Source organism: Trachurus japonicus, chromosome 22 (assembly GCF_045865225.1).
Source record: "Trachurus japonicus isolate A0001 chromosome 22, Traja_1.0".
Taxonomy (NCBI): Eukaryota; Metazoa; Chordata; class Actinopteri; order Carangiformes; family Carangidae; genus Trachurus; species Trachurus japonicus.
Window position 1 is genome coordinate 24340004 of NC_140928.1, and position 21530 is coordinate 24361533.

At 42.7% G+C, this 21530-nt stretch overlaps 1 protein-coding gene across 1 annotated transcript in view; it reads left to right on the top strand.

Moving 5' to 3' along the window:
• The first annotated feature begins 284 nt into the window (after positions 1-284).
• clmna (calmin a) overlaps positions 285-21530 on the top strand; it is a 43470-nt gene continuing 22224 nt past the window's right edge. Inside the window, exon 1 of the mRNA XM_085767206.1 lies at positions 285-413. Coding sequence (XP_085623332.1) covers positions 329-413 — 85 coding nt within the window. The 5' untranslated portion in view covers positions 285-328. The remainder of the gene's footprint in view (positions 414-21530) is intronic.

A 21530-nucleotide genomic window follows, 5' to 3' on the forward strand; every position in this document is an offset into this window, starting at 1 on the left:
TGCGGCTCCTTCCTCCCCTGCTCTCCACTCATCTCTCCGGGCTTCAGTCACAGAGCTGCTCCGGGAAGAAGAAAGCCGCCGCAGTGAAACATCAGCGATGTCCGGTCACTGACTCCCAAAACCCACTCCCGTTCTTCTCACCCTGAGTTGCCCCGGCTTGCATGGCCCCTGGTCGGCCGCCCGGACAATAGGCAGCCCGCTGCAGCAGCAGCAGCAGCAGCAGCAGCAGCAGCTTCTCCCCTGCAGCCGGGGGAGCAGCTCTCCTCTCCTCTCCTCTCCTCTCCGTGCTCCTGCCCAGGATCCTGCAGCAGTTCTCCCGCGGCTCCAGATGGCCGGACACGAGTGGGAGGACTGGTTCGAGCGGGAGGAATTTATCGGACAGATCAGTGACATCCGAGTGCAGAACCTGCAAGGTAAGAGCAGCATCCCGACCACATTGTTGCTTATTAGTGTTTAGTGACACAGTGAGTGGGACTGTGCGGGGCTCGCCGTGGCCTGGCCACGCATGCACAACTTCACTGCAAACTGTGTGCGCGCTGCGGCGGACTTTCACAGTAGATGTTTTGGTTTTTGGGGAACTTTTGATAGTGTTTTTTTCTTTCTTTCTGCGCCCCAGCCTCCGGGGCTGCTGCACATTGAGGCTCTGAGGGTCTTTGTTGAAGTCAGAGCTGCAGATCTCAAGTGTAGTAAAATCCATGAAGCGCACAGACTGTGAGGAACAGAGAGGGGCTCTCCCCGGAGGGAACTCTCTGTAAGGTGCCGTTTCAACACAGCAGCTCAAAGTTAATGTGGAAACACAAAACTCCCAGTCTGTGCTCAACATGTTCTCTGTGGAGCTGATAACCAGTTTTCTGTTTGATTGGTGAACTGAGCAAATTTACAACTATTAACTTTAACGATGTTGATTGCTGATTAGCCTGCTTCTCTGAGTGAAAGACTCGGTGTGATCCCTGAGGAGCTGCTGCTGCTGCTGCTGCTTTGTTTTCTCATGATGGTGAAGAGAGCCTGCAGCTCTCTGTCAGTCTCTCGCCTCCTCTCTTTGATTCTGGGCTGATGATCCATGGATTTCTAATGCTCCTCAACACCTCTGTCACAAACACTATGAGTCAGTGTTATGTCTACAGGTTTTCAATTGCTTCTGTTATGTAGCCTATCATTGTCATCCTGTGCTTTGAAAACAACTTTAATGGCCTTGCTGACTGTGCAATAGGCTACTTCTGTTCAGATGATGATTGGAACCAAAGTAATTTTTCAGCATCATTGGCACTGATAGGTGATCAGTCTCAGATATCTGACTGAACATCATTGGTTTATATGTCGGTATTATAATAACTTTATTTATATAGCACCTTCCAAAAAAGGTATTGGCTATCTACAGCTAAGTGTAGCCTCAGTTCCCAGAATTCCTCTTGAGAAATCCCAGGCTGATTTGGGGGTGATCCTTTTGCTTGTACTTACAAGTGGATCAAAGCAGGAAGTGTGAGAGAACCGAGTCAGTTGGTGATCCAACATCCAGGTCCAGCTCCTGTGGGTGTAGATGTCGTTCTGATTCTCCTCCACTGAATTGATTCCTGTGTGACTTTAAGAGCAGGTTAAACTTTTTTAAATTCCATGGACTAACTCCAGGATTCTGCTCAGTGTTGTGACATGGTTTCAGATATCAAACTCCTGTAGCCCCTGGACACGTTTCCTCTTGTTTTCACCAATAAGAGCCAAGCATGACAGCATGAACCCTGAGAAGCAAGTTACTTCATCTGAGCATGGGGTGTTGTGGGGGTGCGGGGTATACGAGATCAAGAACCACAAATCTGTGATAACATACCCTGAACTTTGAAATGTGTAGAGTTCACAGTGGACTTTAAGCCTGCATGAACTCTTTTGGAAAAGATTTGCAGCTCTTATCACATAAACTGCACAATCTTGCAATCTTAAATCCATCCATCCATCCATCCATCCATCCATCCATCCATCCATCCATCCATCTCCTTGGGCTAATCCAGGCATCTTTTTCCAGCTCCTCCAGATGTTCCCAGCCCAGATGAGGTGTGTTGTTCAGCAGGTTCTGGGTGGAGACTCCTACCAGTTTCAACTTAAAGGACAATTCCAGGCGAATTCAACTCGGGGGTGTATTTTCCTATCATTTTAGGTCTAAAAGAATGAATCTGAAGATTTTCAGTTTAATCGCTCCTGTTTTGCGGTAGTTGCGTCTGTCCCCGCCCCACGAGACTCCGGGAGACTTTGAATTAGATCTAGTTTTACAAACATGTCGGCTTGCTTGAAGTAAGTAAACTTCTCGGTGCATGTTTGAGTAGCCATCTGACGCTGTCTCTGGAAAAAAATTGCGGCTTTGAGGGCTGTAAACAGCCTAAACAGCGGAATTTACATCCACTCCCATTCATTGCTGCCGTGGCGATGCGGGGACAGACGCAACTACCGCAAAACAGGAGCGATTAAACTGAAAATCTTCAGATTCATTCATTTAGACCTAAAATGATAGGAAAATACACCCCCGAGTTGAATTCGCCTGGAATTGTCCTTTAAGTGCCTGTAAAGCTACTTGTAATGAACACCCCCCAGGAATCGCTCTGATCCAACCTCTGCGGCTGACACCTTTTGACCAGAAGGAGCTGTGACTCAGGCCACTCCCTTAGAAATAAAGTAGTATAGTCAAAAGCTACATTATGAGAGACACTGCAGAGCACGCCGAAGCACACAACCCTTAACTTATACGGGTCAACGACACAGTAATTACATCACATATACTGTAAGATACAATGCAGATTGTCCCAGTGTACCATGCTTTTTAATTGGTCTGGTGTTATTGCGTATCGACAGCACTCTCTGCTCTGCTTTTTGAACTGCGGTGAACCTGTGGGAACATCTAATACACTGTAAGAATTGCCAGTTGCCAAACAGGGCTTTACAAAGATTAGAGGGACAGACCAACAACAATTGCTCTTTAAAGTGGAAGTAATTGATTTAATGAGTGTGGTGAGAAAGGGGGCTTTGTTGAGCTCTAACCCAATTCATCCCACAGACTGTAACAGGCAAGAATAGACATATCCTTATGCATTCAGAGCATCACTGTATATAATATGTTGGCACAGAACACTAAGACTAGTCTGTTTAACAGCATAGAGAGGACACATTCATGTCTCAGCCATCCTCAGTATCAGTAATCCAGCATCAGTTTCAGTAAGAAAAATATTAGTTTGCACTTTTCACACTGAAGTAACATCAGGAGTATTTGTTGTTTTTGGACCTTGCGCAACTCTAAATGGATTGTGTAAAACCGTGGCACTGGTGTTTGATTATTCAGTAGTTGTTACTGTAAAGCTGCATTATTCAGAAACCCTATGACAAATTCAAAGATCACACACATGATGAGCAACACTGTGAGTAACTGCTGCTGCAAAAACACAACTGTGACTGTCAGAATGTGTTGGAGTCACAGCTGCTAATGACAAACTTTCACTGTTTCTGAGATTAAAGCAAAGAACAAATGAGCAATGATTTTAAAACAGGGAATCATGGGCAGCTCTTTATCTCATCCAGCAGCTGAACTCACTGATTTTCTATAGTGGAAATTGAATATGGAGAACCTCAGGATCTTCTGTCCAATCCAGCTGGTCTTCATTGTGTGTCTGGTTCTGTCTTCATGTTCTGTCTGCTGCTGTAGGATGAAGCCTTAAGCGTTCAGACTGTCCTCCTCTCTAACTCCTCTCTTTCCCTCCACCCTGACAGCAGAACTCACTCAGTCCTGTCCTGGACCATTGATGATGTATCAGAAGGTGTAGAGAGACAGTTTGTACAGACAGAGAATTTAACCTTCTGCTTAGAAAGTGTAAGCCGCGAGGCTGTTGTTTGATGCCTGAACATTTTATAAAGCTGAAATTCACATTACCTTCATCTTTATATTGTGTTAGGTGGTAATTGCATAACTTTGTGTCACGGACATTTGTTCAATAGACCGTTGGAATTTCAATCAGATCTTTGGGTGTTGTAAAAGTCACAGTAGTAATTTAGTTTGCTCTTTTTCTGTACAAATCCAGGGTTTGATTGAACTGAGGAGGTTATAGAGAGGAAAAACTGAATGGGATAATTCTCTGTTGTAACAATTATTTTCATAGATAACTCTTTTTCTCTCGGCACATGAGTTTCTCACAGGACAGTGTTGTCAAAATCAATAATATTAATACATTAGAATGACTCATAATTATTAAAGTTGTTACATTATGTTTTTTCATGTGTGTCATTTTCAGATTCAGTCTAGACAGAGACAGTTATTATAAGAGGTGTCAGTTTTATGTTGCTATGATGTCATTGTGACATCAGCAGGTATCTCATGCAGCCAGTTTTTCCGCTCCAACCGGTTAACGCATTAGTCAAAATGAAAATCAGGATGTTCCACAGCTGCCACACACGCACATCCAGTTTGTTTTAGGCCCTATACATTTACTAAGATGCCTTTATCCAAAATATAATGTACAAGTGAGGGACGTCAACTCTTCTTCTTCAGTGCAGAAGGAGACTTTGGAGAAAGTGCTCATTACTAGACATGGAAGACATGCACCAAGAGATGTTGGAAAAGGAGATGCTATCTGAAGACTTCAACAGATTCTTAACTCATTGAGTGCCAGCCCTTTTATAAAATGGTCAGTGCCATGTGCCAGCGTTTCGGGGCATTTTGAGTAATATTTCAAGACCCATAGAATATTTTGTACTATGACTCTAAAAACACCAAACAGCTCAAAGGAAAGAGGAGACTCTCTATTTAACTAGGGGAAAAACCATTTGTTTGTACCTTGTTCCATTCTTGATATATCTTAAGTTGAATAGAGCCTGGTTGCACCAAAAAGACCACTTTTTTTCTAGAAAGCTGAGAAAAATGCATTTTTGTGAATGAGAGTCTCTCAAGAAAAACAGTGATTTATCAGTTTTAATTTTGGCTTCAAAAACATGTAAGACATCTGAAAATTTCATTTCACATGTTTTTTCATTGTACAAAAAAAACTACTAAAATACAACAAGTAGGAGTCCTACTCTGCAGAGTGATGCCTGCTATCCTACTTCAGTTGCTGCCCCCTCAGCCTCTCCTACCCAGGAGCCACAGGGCAGAACAGTCTGGACTGCGATTGCCTTGTGCAGGTTGTGATGGGTGATGGTGATGGTGATGGCAGACCACCTTCACTGGAGGAACAGCACTGGAGCTCAAACAGACCCAGAAGTCTCTCATGGCAGCATTACTGCATCTGATTTGGGTGGCCAGTGTAGGTCAGCGAGTAGCCGAGGGACATGCTCTTTTGTGCTGATCAAAGACAAGACGGGCCGCTGCATTCTTTAATGAAACTGTAGACCCATGAAAGTATTTCTACAGGATGCACTGGACTGGACAAAGGCAGGGTGATATGCATCTAAAAAGAATGTGCTAATCATCCCACCTCAGCCCCACAACCTGCTCTTATGTGCACTAATGAGCAGGTTGCATGTTCTTAAGCGCACGTCAGCCGCGTCAGGGTTTTCAGCTTCACCGGACTAAAACCAGAGCTTCTCCTGTGAACTTGGACTTTTTCCAGCCTCCTTGAAGCAAATCCGAAGTTCAGCGTCTTTTGTCCGTTTTTCTCACAAATGAGTCGGAGCCATCTGATGAGTGGCTGCGATTCTCCGCATGAAAGCTGGAAGAGCTTTGAAACAACGGCCTGGAGGCTGTTACATAACACACGATGAGACGAGGAAGGAGGGAGAGCGGTTCCCTCTGCTGCACAGAGTCCCTGAACATTCCCACATCCCACACAGCTCTCTCTCTCTCTCTCTCTCTCTTTCTCTCTCTATCTCTCTCTCACTCCCTCATACCCACACAACCACATGCTGCCACCCACCTCTTTGTTATGCAGGTTTCTCTCTGAGTGCAGTTAAGATAACTGGTATGAGATCAATCCCAGCACTGGTACGGCTTGTTTAAATAGCTGTTATATCACAGTATAAAACTGGATTCTGATTGGGTTGAATAACGTTTTATTTTCAGATAACAACGCAGATGACATCATCCGAATTATGTCAGTTTAAGATTTTATACTTCAGAGGTCTAACAGAAAGTCTGCGTTAGGCTACAAACAACAGGCAGAGCTGTAGAGGTGTGTAAAAAACACATTAGAATTGCAATTCTGTTTCCAACACTTTTCTCCAGTACAGCTTCACAAGTAATAAAATGAATTCAAAGCACAAACTACCTGTTCCTTCACCTGCTGCTTAAAACTGATTACAACCTGATGAAACAGTTTGTAACATCAGCCTAACTCCTGATCATGTGATCACAGCCGACCAGTCAAACTTGTCACCATAGGAACAGTGGTTACATAACCTTAGAAAATGAGCCACAAATAGTGCCTTGGACCTGTCATAGGTGAGCTCCAGCAGTATGACCACTGTATGAAATAAATGCTGTCTTATACTGAATTGTCTATTAAAGGGGACATATGATGGAAATATCACTTTTTGAAGGCTCTTTAACATACATTTGGGTGTTTGTCTTGCCTTCCGGCCCCCAAAATGCGAGAATTGACAAAAAAATCTGTAATGTGCAGACTCCTTAGGTTGAAATCCATGTGGTTTTACGAGCTGTTCCCTTAGATGTCTTCCAGTGATGTAACTAGCTTTTGAATTTGCATAACCCCACCCCTACCTGGTACCAGTAGAAGGGGTGGGGCGAGCAGTGGCTGATTTGCGTTTAAAGGGATAGGCACTGAAAACAGTCATTCTGAACAGGGCTGTTTCGAGAGGATAAAAAGAGCTGTGATGTTTGATCCTTGGGGCATTTTAACCAAAGCATATCACAGACATGTCTTTAAGACACATGGGAACTATTTAAATTGGTGGAAAAGTGGCATCATATGTCTCCTTTAAGTTCATTTTAAAATTGGGCATTGATTTTTTTTGGGGGTGCAAGCAAGACCCTGTATCCGAATGGGTCATCCCCCCTCACAAACCCCCCCCCCCCCGCCAAAAAAACAACCAGAATTCTGTAGTTCAGTGTTGGGTTCTGCTTCTGCGTTGAGAAAAGCAGCAGGTCAGTTGCAGAGTGAGAAGCTCCAGCCGCTGTGAGGAGCAGTTTGGAGTTAGAGTGACCTGATAACGATGGTAAGAAAGTGGAGGAGGAAACTACGACTGTGCAAACACTGAGCCTTGTTGTTCATGCTGTAACAACACGTCTCTATGTTGGCTCATCTACAGAGTGAAGAACATGCACCAAGGTTCCTATAGCTGCAGGGTTCCTGTGTGTGATGCCCTGTGCCATGAAGTAAAACAATAGCCCGAGGATCGTAATTACAGAGTTGGTGCAATAAAACCTTTGCACATAAAAATCCCAAACTTCATGAAAAACCTGTTCAACCTGCAGAGATTTGAACGTACAGAAGGAACTACCTTTAATGATGACAGATCACAGAGATGCTGCTGCTTCATCCCTCTCAATGCAGGGTTTAACTAGTCTAATATTACAGAGATGCATGACCATCTTTATCTTAAATAGAATGAAATAAATAGAAGGACAGCCTAGCAACATATATCTATCTGGATTTATTTAAACCTAATGCTGTATTTCTGGAAAAAAAGTCCTTAAAGTCTGAAATATAGCAAAATATAGCAAAAACTAACTCCTGTGTGCTTCTTTAAATTCAGCCTTTATTGGAGACATTAAATACACAAGGATGTGGAATCAGAAGAAGAAAAGACAGAAAATGAATCCTCATAAAAGTGAACAGGACCTGAGAGCAGCAGAGATGTGAAACTGTGTAGGATCGTCTGTTGTGGTTGTTACCAAGCTGCAGCCTCTCGCAGTGAAGTAACATTAGTGCATTTGATGAAAACGCTGCCGACGCAAAGTTACTATTTAAAGAGGGTTCTGGCTCTGATATGAGGCAAAGCTCCTCTAATCTGTGGAAAGTAGTCAGGTGTTCATTTCTGTCTGTCCCGGCCTTGACCTCTTCCTCCAGATGCCTCTGGTGAACACGGCGTACGTAACTGAAAACGCACATTCAGGTGTTTTTCTGCCCACAGTGTCCACCTGCCTCCTCCCTCTGTGATATGAAACAGATATTATCAACCTGCTCTTTAAGGCAGAGTCATGTGTTTTTGCCCCTGGCCACACAGTGTGTTTATGTCAATGTACTGTTCACTCTGTTATGGGGAAGTTTTCTAAATGTAAACTGTCCTGACAACTTATTTGTCAGTCTGTTACAGTGGCTGGCAGTGTGACAACAACTGTAGTATGTGGTTTGGAAAAACACCTTATTTTTTTCTAATCAATACGATCTCAATAAGCCATAATTAGCCTTTCAGTGCTTTCTACAAACTCTTCTGGCAGCAGTTTCAGTTTCAAGTCTTCGCAAGTCTTCACAAGCTACAAACACCTGGAATTGGGACAGCATTCTTCCTGGCCGATCCTCTCAGTGTGTGTAAAGTAGGTTTTCTTCAAGGTCTTTGTATTTCTGACCATTCTCCTCCCTGACCAAAGACCCTTCTTACCTGGTCACCCACTTTGTTCTGTCGACCAACTCTACAGGAGTCCTGGTGTTTCTACCCCAGTTTCACAGTAATCGAGGCCACTGCTCTTCAGGGAACACTCAGAGCATAAGAAATGGTTTTGTACCTTTGACACAATTTCCTCTTGGCGATGGTCAAGGAGTTTCCTGGACTTCATGGTTTTGTACTGATGTGCAGTATGAATGATGAATTATACATATGTGACAACTGTATCAATGTAAAATGAATTCTAGCTCAGTAAGGTGACCAGAAAGTTTCTGAAGTCGAGCAGATATAACAATATTACTGAGAGTGGATGGTTATTTGTCTTTATGTATCAGACCTGTCCAGGGTGGACGCCCACCCTCAGCCAATGTCAAGTGGGTGGCATGGTGATACAGCTGGGACCTCTCTGTGTGCAGTTTGCATGTTCTTATGGGGAAAAGCTGGAAAACAAGTAGTAATAAAGTAGAATTATCCCATTATAAAACCTCCAGTTTAACCCAATTAGATCCTGGGTTTGGATATAAAAAGAATTTACTACGACTATTACAAGTTTTTTATTGAAGTACAAAGAAAAATACAAAGCAATGAAACAAGCTGCTCAGTGTACAAAATGAAGAATAATGTCAATTTCAGTTTAAAAAAAAAACTTCAGGCATTCAACAACCTACAACAGTGAATAGATGACTCTGTTTGCTTGTTTGACTGTCAGCTTTGTGATGGACCAGTGACCTCTCCGGGATTTATCCTGCCCCTGCCCTAATGTCAGCAGGGATTGCTCCAGCTGCCATGACCCTAAACTGGATAAACAACCGACACAAATGTTGCCTGACAAGTAACAAATCTGCACAACGTGAACACAAAAACATCTTTACACTAATTTAGATATATTATTTGTCGCAAAAACTGTCACAAGATGTGTTGCTATGTTTCTGATAATATCATAATGATAGAAAATCTGGTGAGGTGTTGACTGCAGCATTTGTGTTTGTGTGTCTGTGTGTTGCACACAAATAAGTGTGTGTTTTCAGTCTTCTCTTTGTCTTGTCACCTAAATGATTCTGAACTTTAAAAAACCTGCTCTGTGATTATAGTTATTTGCATATTTGCACCTCTTATAGCGCACACATACATGACATACCCATCATACCTGCGGAGCCTCTCTAGTCACGTGTGTGTGTGTGTGTGTGCTCTCTTAGACGGTCTCTGTACGTGTGCAGTCTCGCTCAGTGGAGATGTAGGACATAGGACCCCAGCCCCCCCCCTCCTCCTTCTCCCACAACCCAATAAGCCAGTGAGTCAGTAAGAGTTCACACAGGCCAAACAAAGCTCTGCGCTCTGTTGACTCTCCTCTGTCTGCAAACAGCAGTGAGAACACAGCTCACACTGGACTGTCCCCCCTCCAACCCCGGGGTGGGGGTGGGGGGTGGGGGCAACAAAGGTCCCCTCTCTTCCGTGCATCCCCTCATTCTTTGTGAATCTTCTTGCAGCAGGGCTTTTATAAACTGTCTCAGATGTTTGTTTCACTGCAAATCAGCTTTTCTGTGCGCAGCCCCCGGGCCGATCTCTGGCGAGGAGCAGCGGCAGCATGACAGTCGACCGGAACACCTGCATTGTGCTGCAAATTTAAATAGCATTGCTCATGCTCCCAGATTGCTCTCGAATACAGCGCTGTGGGACCTCTGGTACCCGGTCTGTGCTCACAGAACATCCTAATTATTAAAGGAGCTCCCACCTGCCTCGCTAACACTCCTACGTCTTGTAATTCAAAGTGTTTCAGAGCTCAGACTTGAAGTTAGAGGATGTGAGTCACTGTGACCAGCAGCACCATCAGTGATACGCCGCAGGTAATCAGCACCATGATGCTTGTGTGATGGAAAAATATAAAAATGAACATTAAAGAGACCCCGAGGAGTTTGCCTTTTGGTTACAAAATAGTCTCATATTAATGTGGATGAATCTACATTACACACACTACATCGTTTTGTCTTTATAGTTATTTTGTTATTATTATTTAGTGGTCGACTCTCCCGGCATTTCCTGGTTTCAGTTTCCCGGATGCTGCCCGGCGGGTCGTGGGAATAACGCCGCCTGACCGCTAGTCGGCAACGTTTATGGTTACCTTACGTTTACGAAGGTATCTGATCGTCTTTGAACCTCCAACTTTTGTTCTTGATTAATGAAAACATTCTCGGCAAATGCTTTAGTTTTTGTCCGTCTTGCGCCAGTCCAAGAATTTCACCATTTCATGGGAAATGTAGTGTGAAAACACTTTGCTTTCCAAAAGTCCTCGTAGTCCCTTTAAGATGTGAATTGGAGTTTACATCCACACACTTTTCCAAAGCTCTCTGTTATGCACCTGTTGTCCTTTATTCTCAAACATTTAATTATTCCGCTACAGTACCCAGACTCCTCTACCTCCACTTCTTTGGTGGCCCACAATGTTTCTGGCTTAATTACACTGATGATATAATAAACTAATTGGCTGATGACAACAACCTATTTAGAATTCTGATTAGGTAACAAACCCATTACATCATCATTTTGAAATATGCTGCCACCCCCACCTCTTAAAAAGTGCACTGTCATTTCTTCCTCCACAGAGAAAAAAATCAGATGGTTTCATGCAAAACACAGTTTTCCTTTCACTTTCACGATTTGCATGTTGTCCTCATTTGTGTAGATAAAGCAGCTGCGGTATCTCTCTGGGTTTGTGTCTGTGATGCTGATCTCTATAGCTCAGTCAGTAGACAACTGAGGTCAAAACAACAGAGGATCCAGCTCCTGGACTCATTTTATACCAGTGGTTTTTAATTCATTAAGCAACTTTGAAGATGTAACTTTCATGTAATGACTAAAGGCTACAGTATAATCCTTTCTCAGAGACACTCTCTCATTCCCACAGGCTTTAATTCATTAATCTGGAGTACCAGGGTGAAATAGGCAAAAGAGTAAGCAACGGATAAGAAGGAGGTCTAGAGTTGTGCCAAAAATGATATCTGTAATTAATGATTATCAGAACAATGACTGATAGTTCATGACAGTCTCCATTGTCTTGGTCAGAGGGTAATGTTATGTTACCTAACCCCCAGGTTTATTTGGCCCCGCCCCCATCTCCACTCATTGACAGGACTGGTTCCTTAGGTTTGTGACATACGAAACTCTGTCTGAATCAGGGTTTATGAGTCTGTCATTGGTTCACTGCAGTTCGAGGTGGAAAATCTCAGTCATGGTGCTGATGATTATTTCCCCACTTTTACTAAAGGCTGACACTACTCACTTCTCATTGGAGGGGCCTTTTGATATTTTAAAAACAGCGAGTGATGAAACAGAAACAGGGACAGTGTGAGATACTTCACTGTTTCTGAGTGTAGGTGTGTTGAAGTGTGGGCTGATGGGCCTGGTGATGAGCAGCAGAGCAGATGATGAGTAAGCACCTGGCTTCTGTAGAGGAGGTGATGAGAGATCAGTGATGTCACCCACCTGGAGGAGACGGCTCTGAAGTCAGAGAAACCTGATCTTCCAACAGATCTTTAGCTCAGTGTGCCTCTGTCTGACTGACTGAGCAGTGACTGGATGGATGAATGACACGCACGTGAGCTTGTGTTGATAAGATGTTGACAAAGGACAGAGAGGCCGTGTCAGTGTCCTGCAGGTGTCCTCCCTCTAAGAGGATGCAGAGCAGGGAGCACATCTGTCAGATTACATAACTTCAGCAAACAACTGGAAGCTCTTTGTGGCTTCCTCAGTGACTGGTTTTCATTTATGTCACAACTGAATACAGAGAGTGACAGGGTGGGACAGTGTATGTATATCAAACGTACACAGACTCCACAACCTAAGTGATGTTTGATCAAGGAGAGCTGCACTGAGCTGGAGAAGGTCCAAATTATATTCTCCCAACAGCTGCAGCCTGAATATGAAGCAAATCCAGCACTGAGCTGGTCAACATCTGGATCACTTAACTCTGGGCTGTCCTGTCCAAGCTTTTGATTATAGTTGGAATAAAGGAGAATACTAGATAAGAGAAGAAAAATTCTATAGATCAATACACTGTTAACAAATACATGCATTATTATTAAAGCAGAAGTAAGCGATCCGGTCGTTTGGGCTAATGCTGCGTTCCAGGCAGGCTTTTGAAACCGTAAGTTACAGCTTCAAGTCACGACTTTGTAGCGTTCCAGGCAACCTGCAACTCTTGTTTTTCCGACCTGTTGCACCTGTTTTACCTGTGAAAGTGCACTACTGTATAACGGCCACTCGTAACTTCCGACCCGTGAACTCGTACCAGATCGAACTGGTACGACTTCACAAGTCGGAAAAACACGAGTTACAGGTTGCCTTGAACGCACCATAACTTCTTGTCAGCCGATGGAGTTAGCAGCCCCCGCCCTCGTCATGGATCTATTGGTCCTTGTCCCTACGTCACCACATTCACGCGCATCCCTTGGCTGCACACACAGCCCTTTATGCCGTTCTCTCTCCTCATTGGATAAAACTTGTAGGATACAAGAAAAGTTTTCTCCTTGGCTTAAAGCAGAGCAGAGTGACTGACAGACCCGTGTTTCAGACCAAACACTCTATGTAAGTGATTGCTGTCGGAAGATATAACTATTTAAGACTTATATTAACACAAAAATATTGCTTACTTCTGCTTGAAGGGAATATTCATGCATATATTTTTGCATGTGATTTGATTGGTTAGAAATTTGACTGTTGGATCATCTCTGATCTTCTGAGGTGAGTTACAGCATCAGTTACCAAAACAAATAAACCACTGTCACTCAGATTTGTGGAGGAACGCGCTTGGTGCATTTCAGGTACTGAATGGTTAAAATTGGTCACACTTTGTCATTTTTCAAAGGAATATTTTTGGGTGTAACAAACAACAAGCAAACACCAGTGCAATGTTCATGGATACTAGTGATGTCACGTCGATGAGACCGCTGCCATATTTGTGTCCGATTTGACAGTTTCCTCAAATGCCAGCATGCAAACCGCAGGATGGAAGTGACAGTTCTTGACAAATGACAGGGTTTCATACATCCTGAAGGGGTTTATTTCTCCATAACAACAGACTAACTCTACATTATCCCGCTTATTACACGGCTAACGAGTGAAATAATTAATTTAAAGACGTAATGTAGATAAAATCCGAAATCCGGTCACTTTTCCGCTGTTTTGCTAACCCTCCTCCCAGTCGTGTGCATTTGTTTTCAACGAAGCCTTTGATAATCAATCAGTAGAGTGATGGATTAGGCTACATGTTACGATGCATGTATTTGTGTAGTCTTATCTGTCATAAACAAGAGATTACGGTTCTCGTTAGGGGTGCAGACTCGAGTCGCGGTGCCACAGAGATGAGAGCTGTGACAGTGGGTCAGAGGCTCTGATCAGCAGGTTTGGTTTCCAGCCACAATGTGGAAGGAGCCTCCACTCTCCCTGTAACAAGTTTCAAGTCATTTATCTACAATACCATCACAAAAATTAAACATGGTAAACAATATCCTGCATAGTTCTTCTGCTCTGTGTCCCCTGATCAGAGCGACAGATAGACGGCCTGTTGCAAGTCGGTCCTAAAGATGGCGCCGCGACTGCTGGCTATTCATAGATATCTTGTGTGACACTGACATCACAAGGTATCCATGAATAGGGTGTAAGAAAGGGAAAGCAGGTGGCCAACAGTGCAGTGCATGGTTAAATAGTATGAATTAAATAATAAATGCCAAGTGCACGGCCCAAACCTAGCCTACAGCACACCTGGACCTTTCATCCACCTTTGCAGGATTTGGTTTGTGTTTGCCTGAAATCTGTTTTCTGCAACAGTCAGCCAATAGGAGAAGAAGAAACATTCATTCATATGCAATGATGTGCTCAGTGTGTGTGTGTGTGTGTATTTATATCATAGAGTACATATGATATGTATTAAAGTGTAATTGGGAGAATGTGACTCTAAAAATGAACCCAATGTCACACTCAATCTTTGGCCGAGCACAGATTTGATTACAGATAAATTAAATTTCCTTCTGTCATTGAGTTACTCACCATTCGGCGCCATTTGTCATTTCAAACAGTGGAAGTGATAGATAAAAATGTGCTGCCACCACTTAAGTGTTTAGTTTTGTAGACTCATGTTTGCTCATATGAAGGAGACGAAGACAAAGAGTCAGGATGCAGCAGGTTTGTCAGGGTCGGAGCAGCTTTCTCATTCAGTCGCTGATTTTTTTTCTGTTCGATTCAGTGGATTCAAACAGAAATTCCTCTGACTCGCTCCCTTGGCTAAACATTCACCTGTTAACCCACTGCATCAGTAAGAAAAAGGTCTGGAAAGTGCTTCTCTTGTAAAAAAAAAAACAACCCAATTCCCCCTCTAAAAATACCTCTGTTCTTTTTAAAAGGTCACTGGTTATATTGTGAGATAAACCTCCACGGCGAGGTGACGTAATTCTGGGTCGGCTCGCTCTTTGTCTCCAGTCTGTGTTTGGTCTGGTGGAAGGCTTGGTTTTTTTTACGAGGCACACCGGCAGAAATGGTCTGGAACTAATGTAGACGCTGAAGCAGAGCTGCTGCTTTCAAAGGGTTAACAGCAGCGATGACAGAGCGGCGTGCCTCGCCACAGCGTTTCTAAGAGACGAGCTCTCAGGTTGACCCTGTGGCCCTCGGGGGTGTTCACTGTGCAGGTATCAGCACTCCAAAAAAAGAAAAAAAAAAAAAACACACCCACCCACCAGGGATGGCTTTTCAGTTTACCAGTGATTCAGCCTCCTGTATGTCCTGATGTTTCCCCTCGCAGACAGAAAAGTTGAAAACAATTAAGTGAAAGCCTGTTTTTTTATGAATGTATGTATTTAGCTTTGATTTCTGGTTAAAAAACTGAAGCATCTCTGGGTTGCGTTTATCTCTGAACTCGTTTGTAATGTGCTGGTATGTGGAAGACGTTTGGTACAAAGTGTATTGTTCCCATTTGAGTCACTGAAATAATTCAGACAGGAGCCCTGTCAAAAGGAAATCACCTTGATTGTATCTGAAGATCAAAAAGCCACTATGGCTGTGTTGTCTGTTGCTGAGTCTTGAGTCAGGTAGAAGAAGCTCCAGGGAAACGTATCAAGGTTGTATCACTCCTCAAGTTTTCTTTTATTTGCTTTCAACTATAGATGAGTAAATCCTGATAAAGAGTTTCCTCTCTTCTTAAGTAGCTACCTGATGATTCGGCGTCTGTCTGCACCAGAGGTCTTATCTCTGATGAGGGAATGTAACGTGTGATGATTTGCTTGTGTTTGTTTTTCCCATTTTACTGAAGAGGATGAAACAGTTTTTGGACACACTGACTGGACACAAACAGCTTCTAATCCTTCAGCTTCTGAGTGGGTGTTTCCCACGGCATCTGATGAGTCACAGTTAAGTGCTGGTGTTGCTAGGAGATGTGCTGTCAGCTCTTGTGGCGCACTGACTAAAGAATATCCAACTGTACATTATTCGACAAAGACGTTTTTCTTTCCCCGCCTTTATATTAGTGATTTGAATAAATCCAACCCATATTTGGGCTATTGGCCTGTTTTGTACCCCCCCCGGTCCACAGCCCAAATCTAGCTTATATACAGAGTGATTGTCAGATGCTGCTGCCTCCACATCTGGACCAATTCTGGCGCTCTGGAAAATCTCCCAGCTGTTCAGATGCAGGCCGGGGACCCAGGCACATGTGGGGCCAGAAGTCTCATTTTGCCATCTGTCCCTTTACAACAATTTGGACGACCGTCCAGTTTAAATTGTGTTTCACTCAGAAAATAGAATTTAATTAACCTAGCTTGCTAATGTTAAGCTATCACTTGTTACTAGGCATTTCCATAGTGGAAACTGCAGTGTTTCATGGCTGATGAATATAAGGAAGGATTAAACCTTAAATCCTCTCTTCCCAGGGTTGTTACTCTGATACACTTGAGCTAAACATTTATTCTCTCGGAGCAGGACACCGTCTTTGTATCATAAGGCTACAACAAATCCTCCACCCTAAAAAAAATGGACAAAGACGGTGGTGTGTGGAGTTGGGACTGATTTATGCCGATTTAATAACTGTGGCCAGCATACATTCTCTTTAATTAGCATCATTAGCACACTTCAAGACTAATTTGCTGACAAATTCACTAGTGAACAAGCTAATTTTTGATGAGCACAAATATTGCTATCTGCTAATTAGTGCTAACGTCAAGTACGACTAGAATCACGCCTTTCTTTATGTTTTGCACGAGTCAAATTTGTGGTATTTGTCGAAGAAAAACCTTCAGGAGGCAAAAACATGTGGAGTCGGTGTTCAGTGACTCGAATGAACTGAGGTGACACTGCACACAGCTGGTGCTTGGTCACCGAGTGGCTAACTAAATGTGACAGCACCCACCTGCCACTCTTAAGTGGCCCCACCTACCATCAATTATGTATAACTGTAAGCCTTAATAAGATGTACAGGTGAGTTACATAAGAACTCACCCCTGTACAGTCATCATGAAGGAAGACACTTCAATTGTGATTTCTCTAGTTTGGCCATTAATTGAACTGCAGTTTTTGCAACTCAAATGTTGATGATGTTGGTTTCATTTTTTGCTATAGTGCTTGGTGCCAAATCACTCAGCTGTGTACCTGCTTTGTGTAGCTAGAAAATGACTTGGCCTCATGGGGCATTGACTACTGCAATGGCAACATCCTTAAATACCTTGTAGCTAAAGTAAAGCATTAGAAAGTATGATAGTGTTTCTGTAGGGGATGATCTTATCAGTATTACATTACTGTCTCATCAAACCTAATGTGTCACTCTGCCATAACTGTAGCATTTACCTCATGTTAAACCATTCGTTGTGCAGATAGGCTATCATCAGACATTTGGTCAAGGTAATAACATGTAAGCGAATGAACACTTGGTTTGAAGAATTTTAATTGAATCATTTATCATCCTGCTCCAGGACACTGCAGACATCACTTTGCCTCGCTAATGCTTTTTAAATGGTGACTGAAGAGAACATGACAGTGGTGAAAGTGTGCTGAGAATGCAGCGTGCAGTCAAGGGACAGTGACAGAATGAGAAGCATGCACCTCCCCCCCGAACGTGCCGAGTGGATTACAGGGACGGATCATGTTTCTGTTGTGCAGTGGTAAAGAGATGATTCGGATGAAGGAAGGTTGTGATTACGCTGTGGTATTCTACCTTTTCTGAGACATAACTGATACTCACTGGTCCAGCTCCAGAGGACACAGACTAAAAACAGCTCACTGTGCAAGAAACACAAGCTGCTACATCGATGTTTAAGGTATCACAAGGCGAGGAGGAAAGCTCCAGAGTCCAGTTTGACTAATAGGTCCACTCTTCTTACAGTGAAAGGGAACAGCAATGGGCACTTACTGTACATAGCGTTATTACAGGGGTCAACGAGTATGTTTTCTTTGTAATCCATTAGACAGCGGCCAGAGCATAATTAAAAGCCAATTTATTAATAAAAATGAAACTCTGATTTACTCTGTTATGATTTAATCATAGAAAATAAATCATTCTTGCACAGACCTGTTACTGCCAAGACTCTGAGTATCTGTACCTGATATGGAAACTAAAAGCAAGAAATGAAAAAGATTGTTCCTTTAACACAGTTACCACTGTAATCCAGGAGGGTAGTGTTGATCCAGTGTGTATTATCACTGCAGCACTCTGGAAGTGTGATACCTGCTCATTATCCAGCACCAAAGTAACACAGAGCAAAAAAAACCTCCACAGTCTGTGTTTCTGTCGTCTGTGTTTGGTTTTCTTTCCCCATGACTGATTAACCCTTTCCAACTTTGTCAGTAACTTTGCACAGATCCTGATTGGTTCCTGTCTTGTTTTTCAGTTCCATCCAATCATTCGTTACTTTGTCTACTTCTTTATTAGTTAACGGATGTCAGGTGACCATGGTGTTAGTCAGGTGACAACTGTCGTGATCACTGTGCTAACAATGACACTGAGACAGTAAAACACCAGTGATTTGAATACAGTTTTGTGAGATTCAATTTCCATGTTATTATCTACTCTTATTTTGATGGTCATATTGCTACTTATAGGCTACATTCATGTCACATCACTACAGCATTTTCATAGTTCAGCTTGTTCTGAAAAATATTAACTTACCTCTGGTTATACAAGAATTATTACATAAAGAGCAAAAAAGGAAAAGATAATTTAGACCTGAGCAGGTTAATAATTAATATACAGTGTTGTAAAGAGTGGTTCAATAAATAAGTATAGATAAATGAATAGGAATCGAATAGAGCCAGTGATCAGTGATTCATATACAATACTATTTCCAGTCATTCCAAAGCACCTTGTTGGTCACAGACAAAATAACCTGATCAAACTATGAAAGGTGGGTATATAGGTGAACACTGATGAGTGAGGGAGACATGGGGACTGTGTGTGTGAGTGCAAGTGACTGATTAACTCCCCAGAGTCACTGCCACAGCCTCATTGTTTCTGCCTCCTGGCTTGCTCTCGCTCTTCTTCCTGAGTTTGATTACGTAATAACGCTCTGTCACATCAACCATCTGTTCTCGACATGTTGCTCGGTCGCTCCGTCTGCTCCGCATCTAGAGGAACACTGCTGACAACTGTTGATCAAAGAGTTGGTATATAGACAGCTGCTGTCTCCAAGAGGATATTATTGACTATGACTGTGTTAGTGTTTATACTTAAGTAAATTAAACAACAGTTTCATCAGTTTGGGTAGTTTGAGTTGAATGATCTCAGTTTGAGGATGCTTAAAGGGATAGTTCAACATTTTGGCAAATTGGCCCATTGCCATAATCCCTATAGTCATAGCAGTAGGTTTGTTACCTTTATTTGTCGGTGTAAGCTATTTTTTGAACGGCGGAGCAGAGCCGCGAGCTGCTCAGCTAAGATATGGAGGCTAATGGGATTTCTTGGTTTCCCTCATCAAACTCATCAAATACACAATCCAACAACTCCAAAACACTCTGGTGGAGAAGTTGTGACCTGCACATTCACCACGCTATGAGATAATAACGGAACGTTACGAGACAGAGTTGTTTTCTAGGCAAATACAGAGACTGCTTGCCGAAAAACTGCCCCTGAAGGGAACGCGCATCAGCTGTTTTACATGAATTTACCTTGAAAACAACTCTGTCTCGTAACATTCTGTTATTATCTCATAGCATGGTGAATGTGCAGGTCACAACTTGTCCACAAAAGCGTTTTGGAGTTGTTGGATTGTGTATTTGATGAGTTTGATGAGGAAAACCAATAAATCCCATTAGCCTCCGTAACGTAGGTCGTTCTAAAAATACCTCGCACTGACAATTAAAGGTAACGAACCTACTGCTATGACTATAGGGATTATGGAAATGGGCCAATTTGCCAAAATGTTGAACTGTCCCTTTAATCTGTTTCTTTAAAATAGTGAGGGTGATACACAAATGTGAGGTGTACAGGTGAGAGATAGAGACACACAGGAGTGACAGTGACATACACAGATCTGAAATATACAGGAGTGACATATGTAGGTATATACACCACAGTAGGCGTGAAGCAGTGACATTAAACAGGTAGGAGCGAGAGCTGAGGGGGAGGAGGGGGAGCCTCTCTATGAACTCAGTTATGTAACATCTGGATGGTGCTGCACTGCAGTCTGAAGGGAAGCCCCTGTGAGAGCTGTGAGATGAATATTTCAATAGAAGAGACCTCCTTTAGGTTTTTTTCTTCATTTTTTCATAGCACTGAGGCTACAGTCAGACATGAAGTGAGCACAGTGATATTCAGTTTATTGTGATATTCGGTAGCAAACACCAGGGCTCAGACACACATCAAACCCTGACTCATTAGACTCTCCCAGGGAACATCATCCTCACGGCGTCTTGTCTGTCGTCTCCTGCCTCTGCGTTCAAAGTGAATGTGGGATTTTTTTGCGGAGGTGGTTCCAGAACATCTGCCGTTTTTATCAGAGGGAGAAGAAGAAGTCGTCTCTGTGGCTCTAACTCGGAGCTGCTCGCCCTCATCTCATCTTAACACTGTGCTATGAAAAGAGTGTCCTCCTGCTGCCAGTCATTATATTTAAACAGAGCACTGAAAGCAGAAATAAAAAAAATAAAAAAAACCTTTTCACATGGAATTCAGGCTCCTACGATGAAAGATTTTGTCACGACTCTAAACTGACTCAGATTATACCCACCCATCTGGTAAAACCTGTGCTGTGAGACGTTTAATACAGAAAGTATTGTGTTTAAATACAGAGAAGGATGGATCTCTGGGTCCTCCATGATTAACGTTTTTTTATACCAAAGCCACAGCACAGTACTGCAATACACTGTCATAAATATGATATCTCATAACTGCCTTGAAAAAAGAAAACCTTTCAAATTTGGCATAATCATTAACAAGGGTCAAAGGTCAATATCTTGTCAATATATCTGGTTTTGGTGAATGCAACATATTGGCAACACCAGAGAAAATTTCCCATTTTTACATCCATCACACTGTGACCTCACCAAATATAATTTTTTGCTGTAAATTGACAAACTAATTATGACAGAATTTAAATTGAATGTCTGTAGTGGTTGATATTATCCAAACAGTTATAGATCAACTTCAATGTTCTGCAAAAACACTTGTGGTCATTATTCAGTGCTGTAACTCAGGGAGAGAGTTCACTCTGACCGCACTTCCTGCAGCTTGACTGGAAACGACCACGAGGTGCTGATTATACTTTTATATGAGCTGTGAATTTGGCAGACATCCATTAACTTTTTACAGAGTCTAGTCTTGTGAGGTTGTTACAGACTGTCTCTTTTGTTTGTTTGTTTTTTTTGTCTCTCAGTCGCTTGAAAATAACCGTAAAAAAAACTTTACACTGAGGCCTGTGGGTCCTGTCTTCCTCCATTCATGCACCTTTGTTAAAATGTCTGTCTGTTAATAAACTCATCCATCTATCCATTAGCTGCACCGCTTATCCATGCAGGAATGTGGGGGTCCCAGAGCCTAT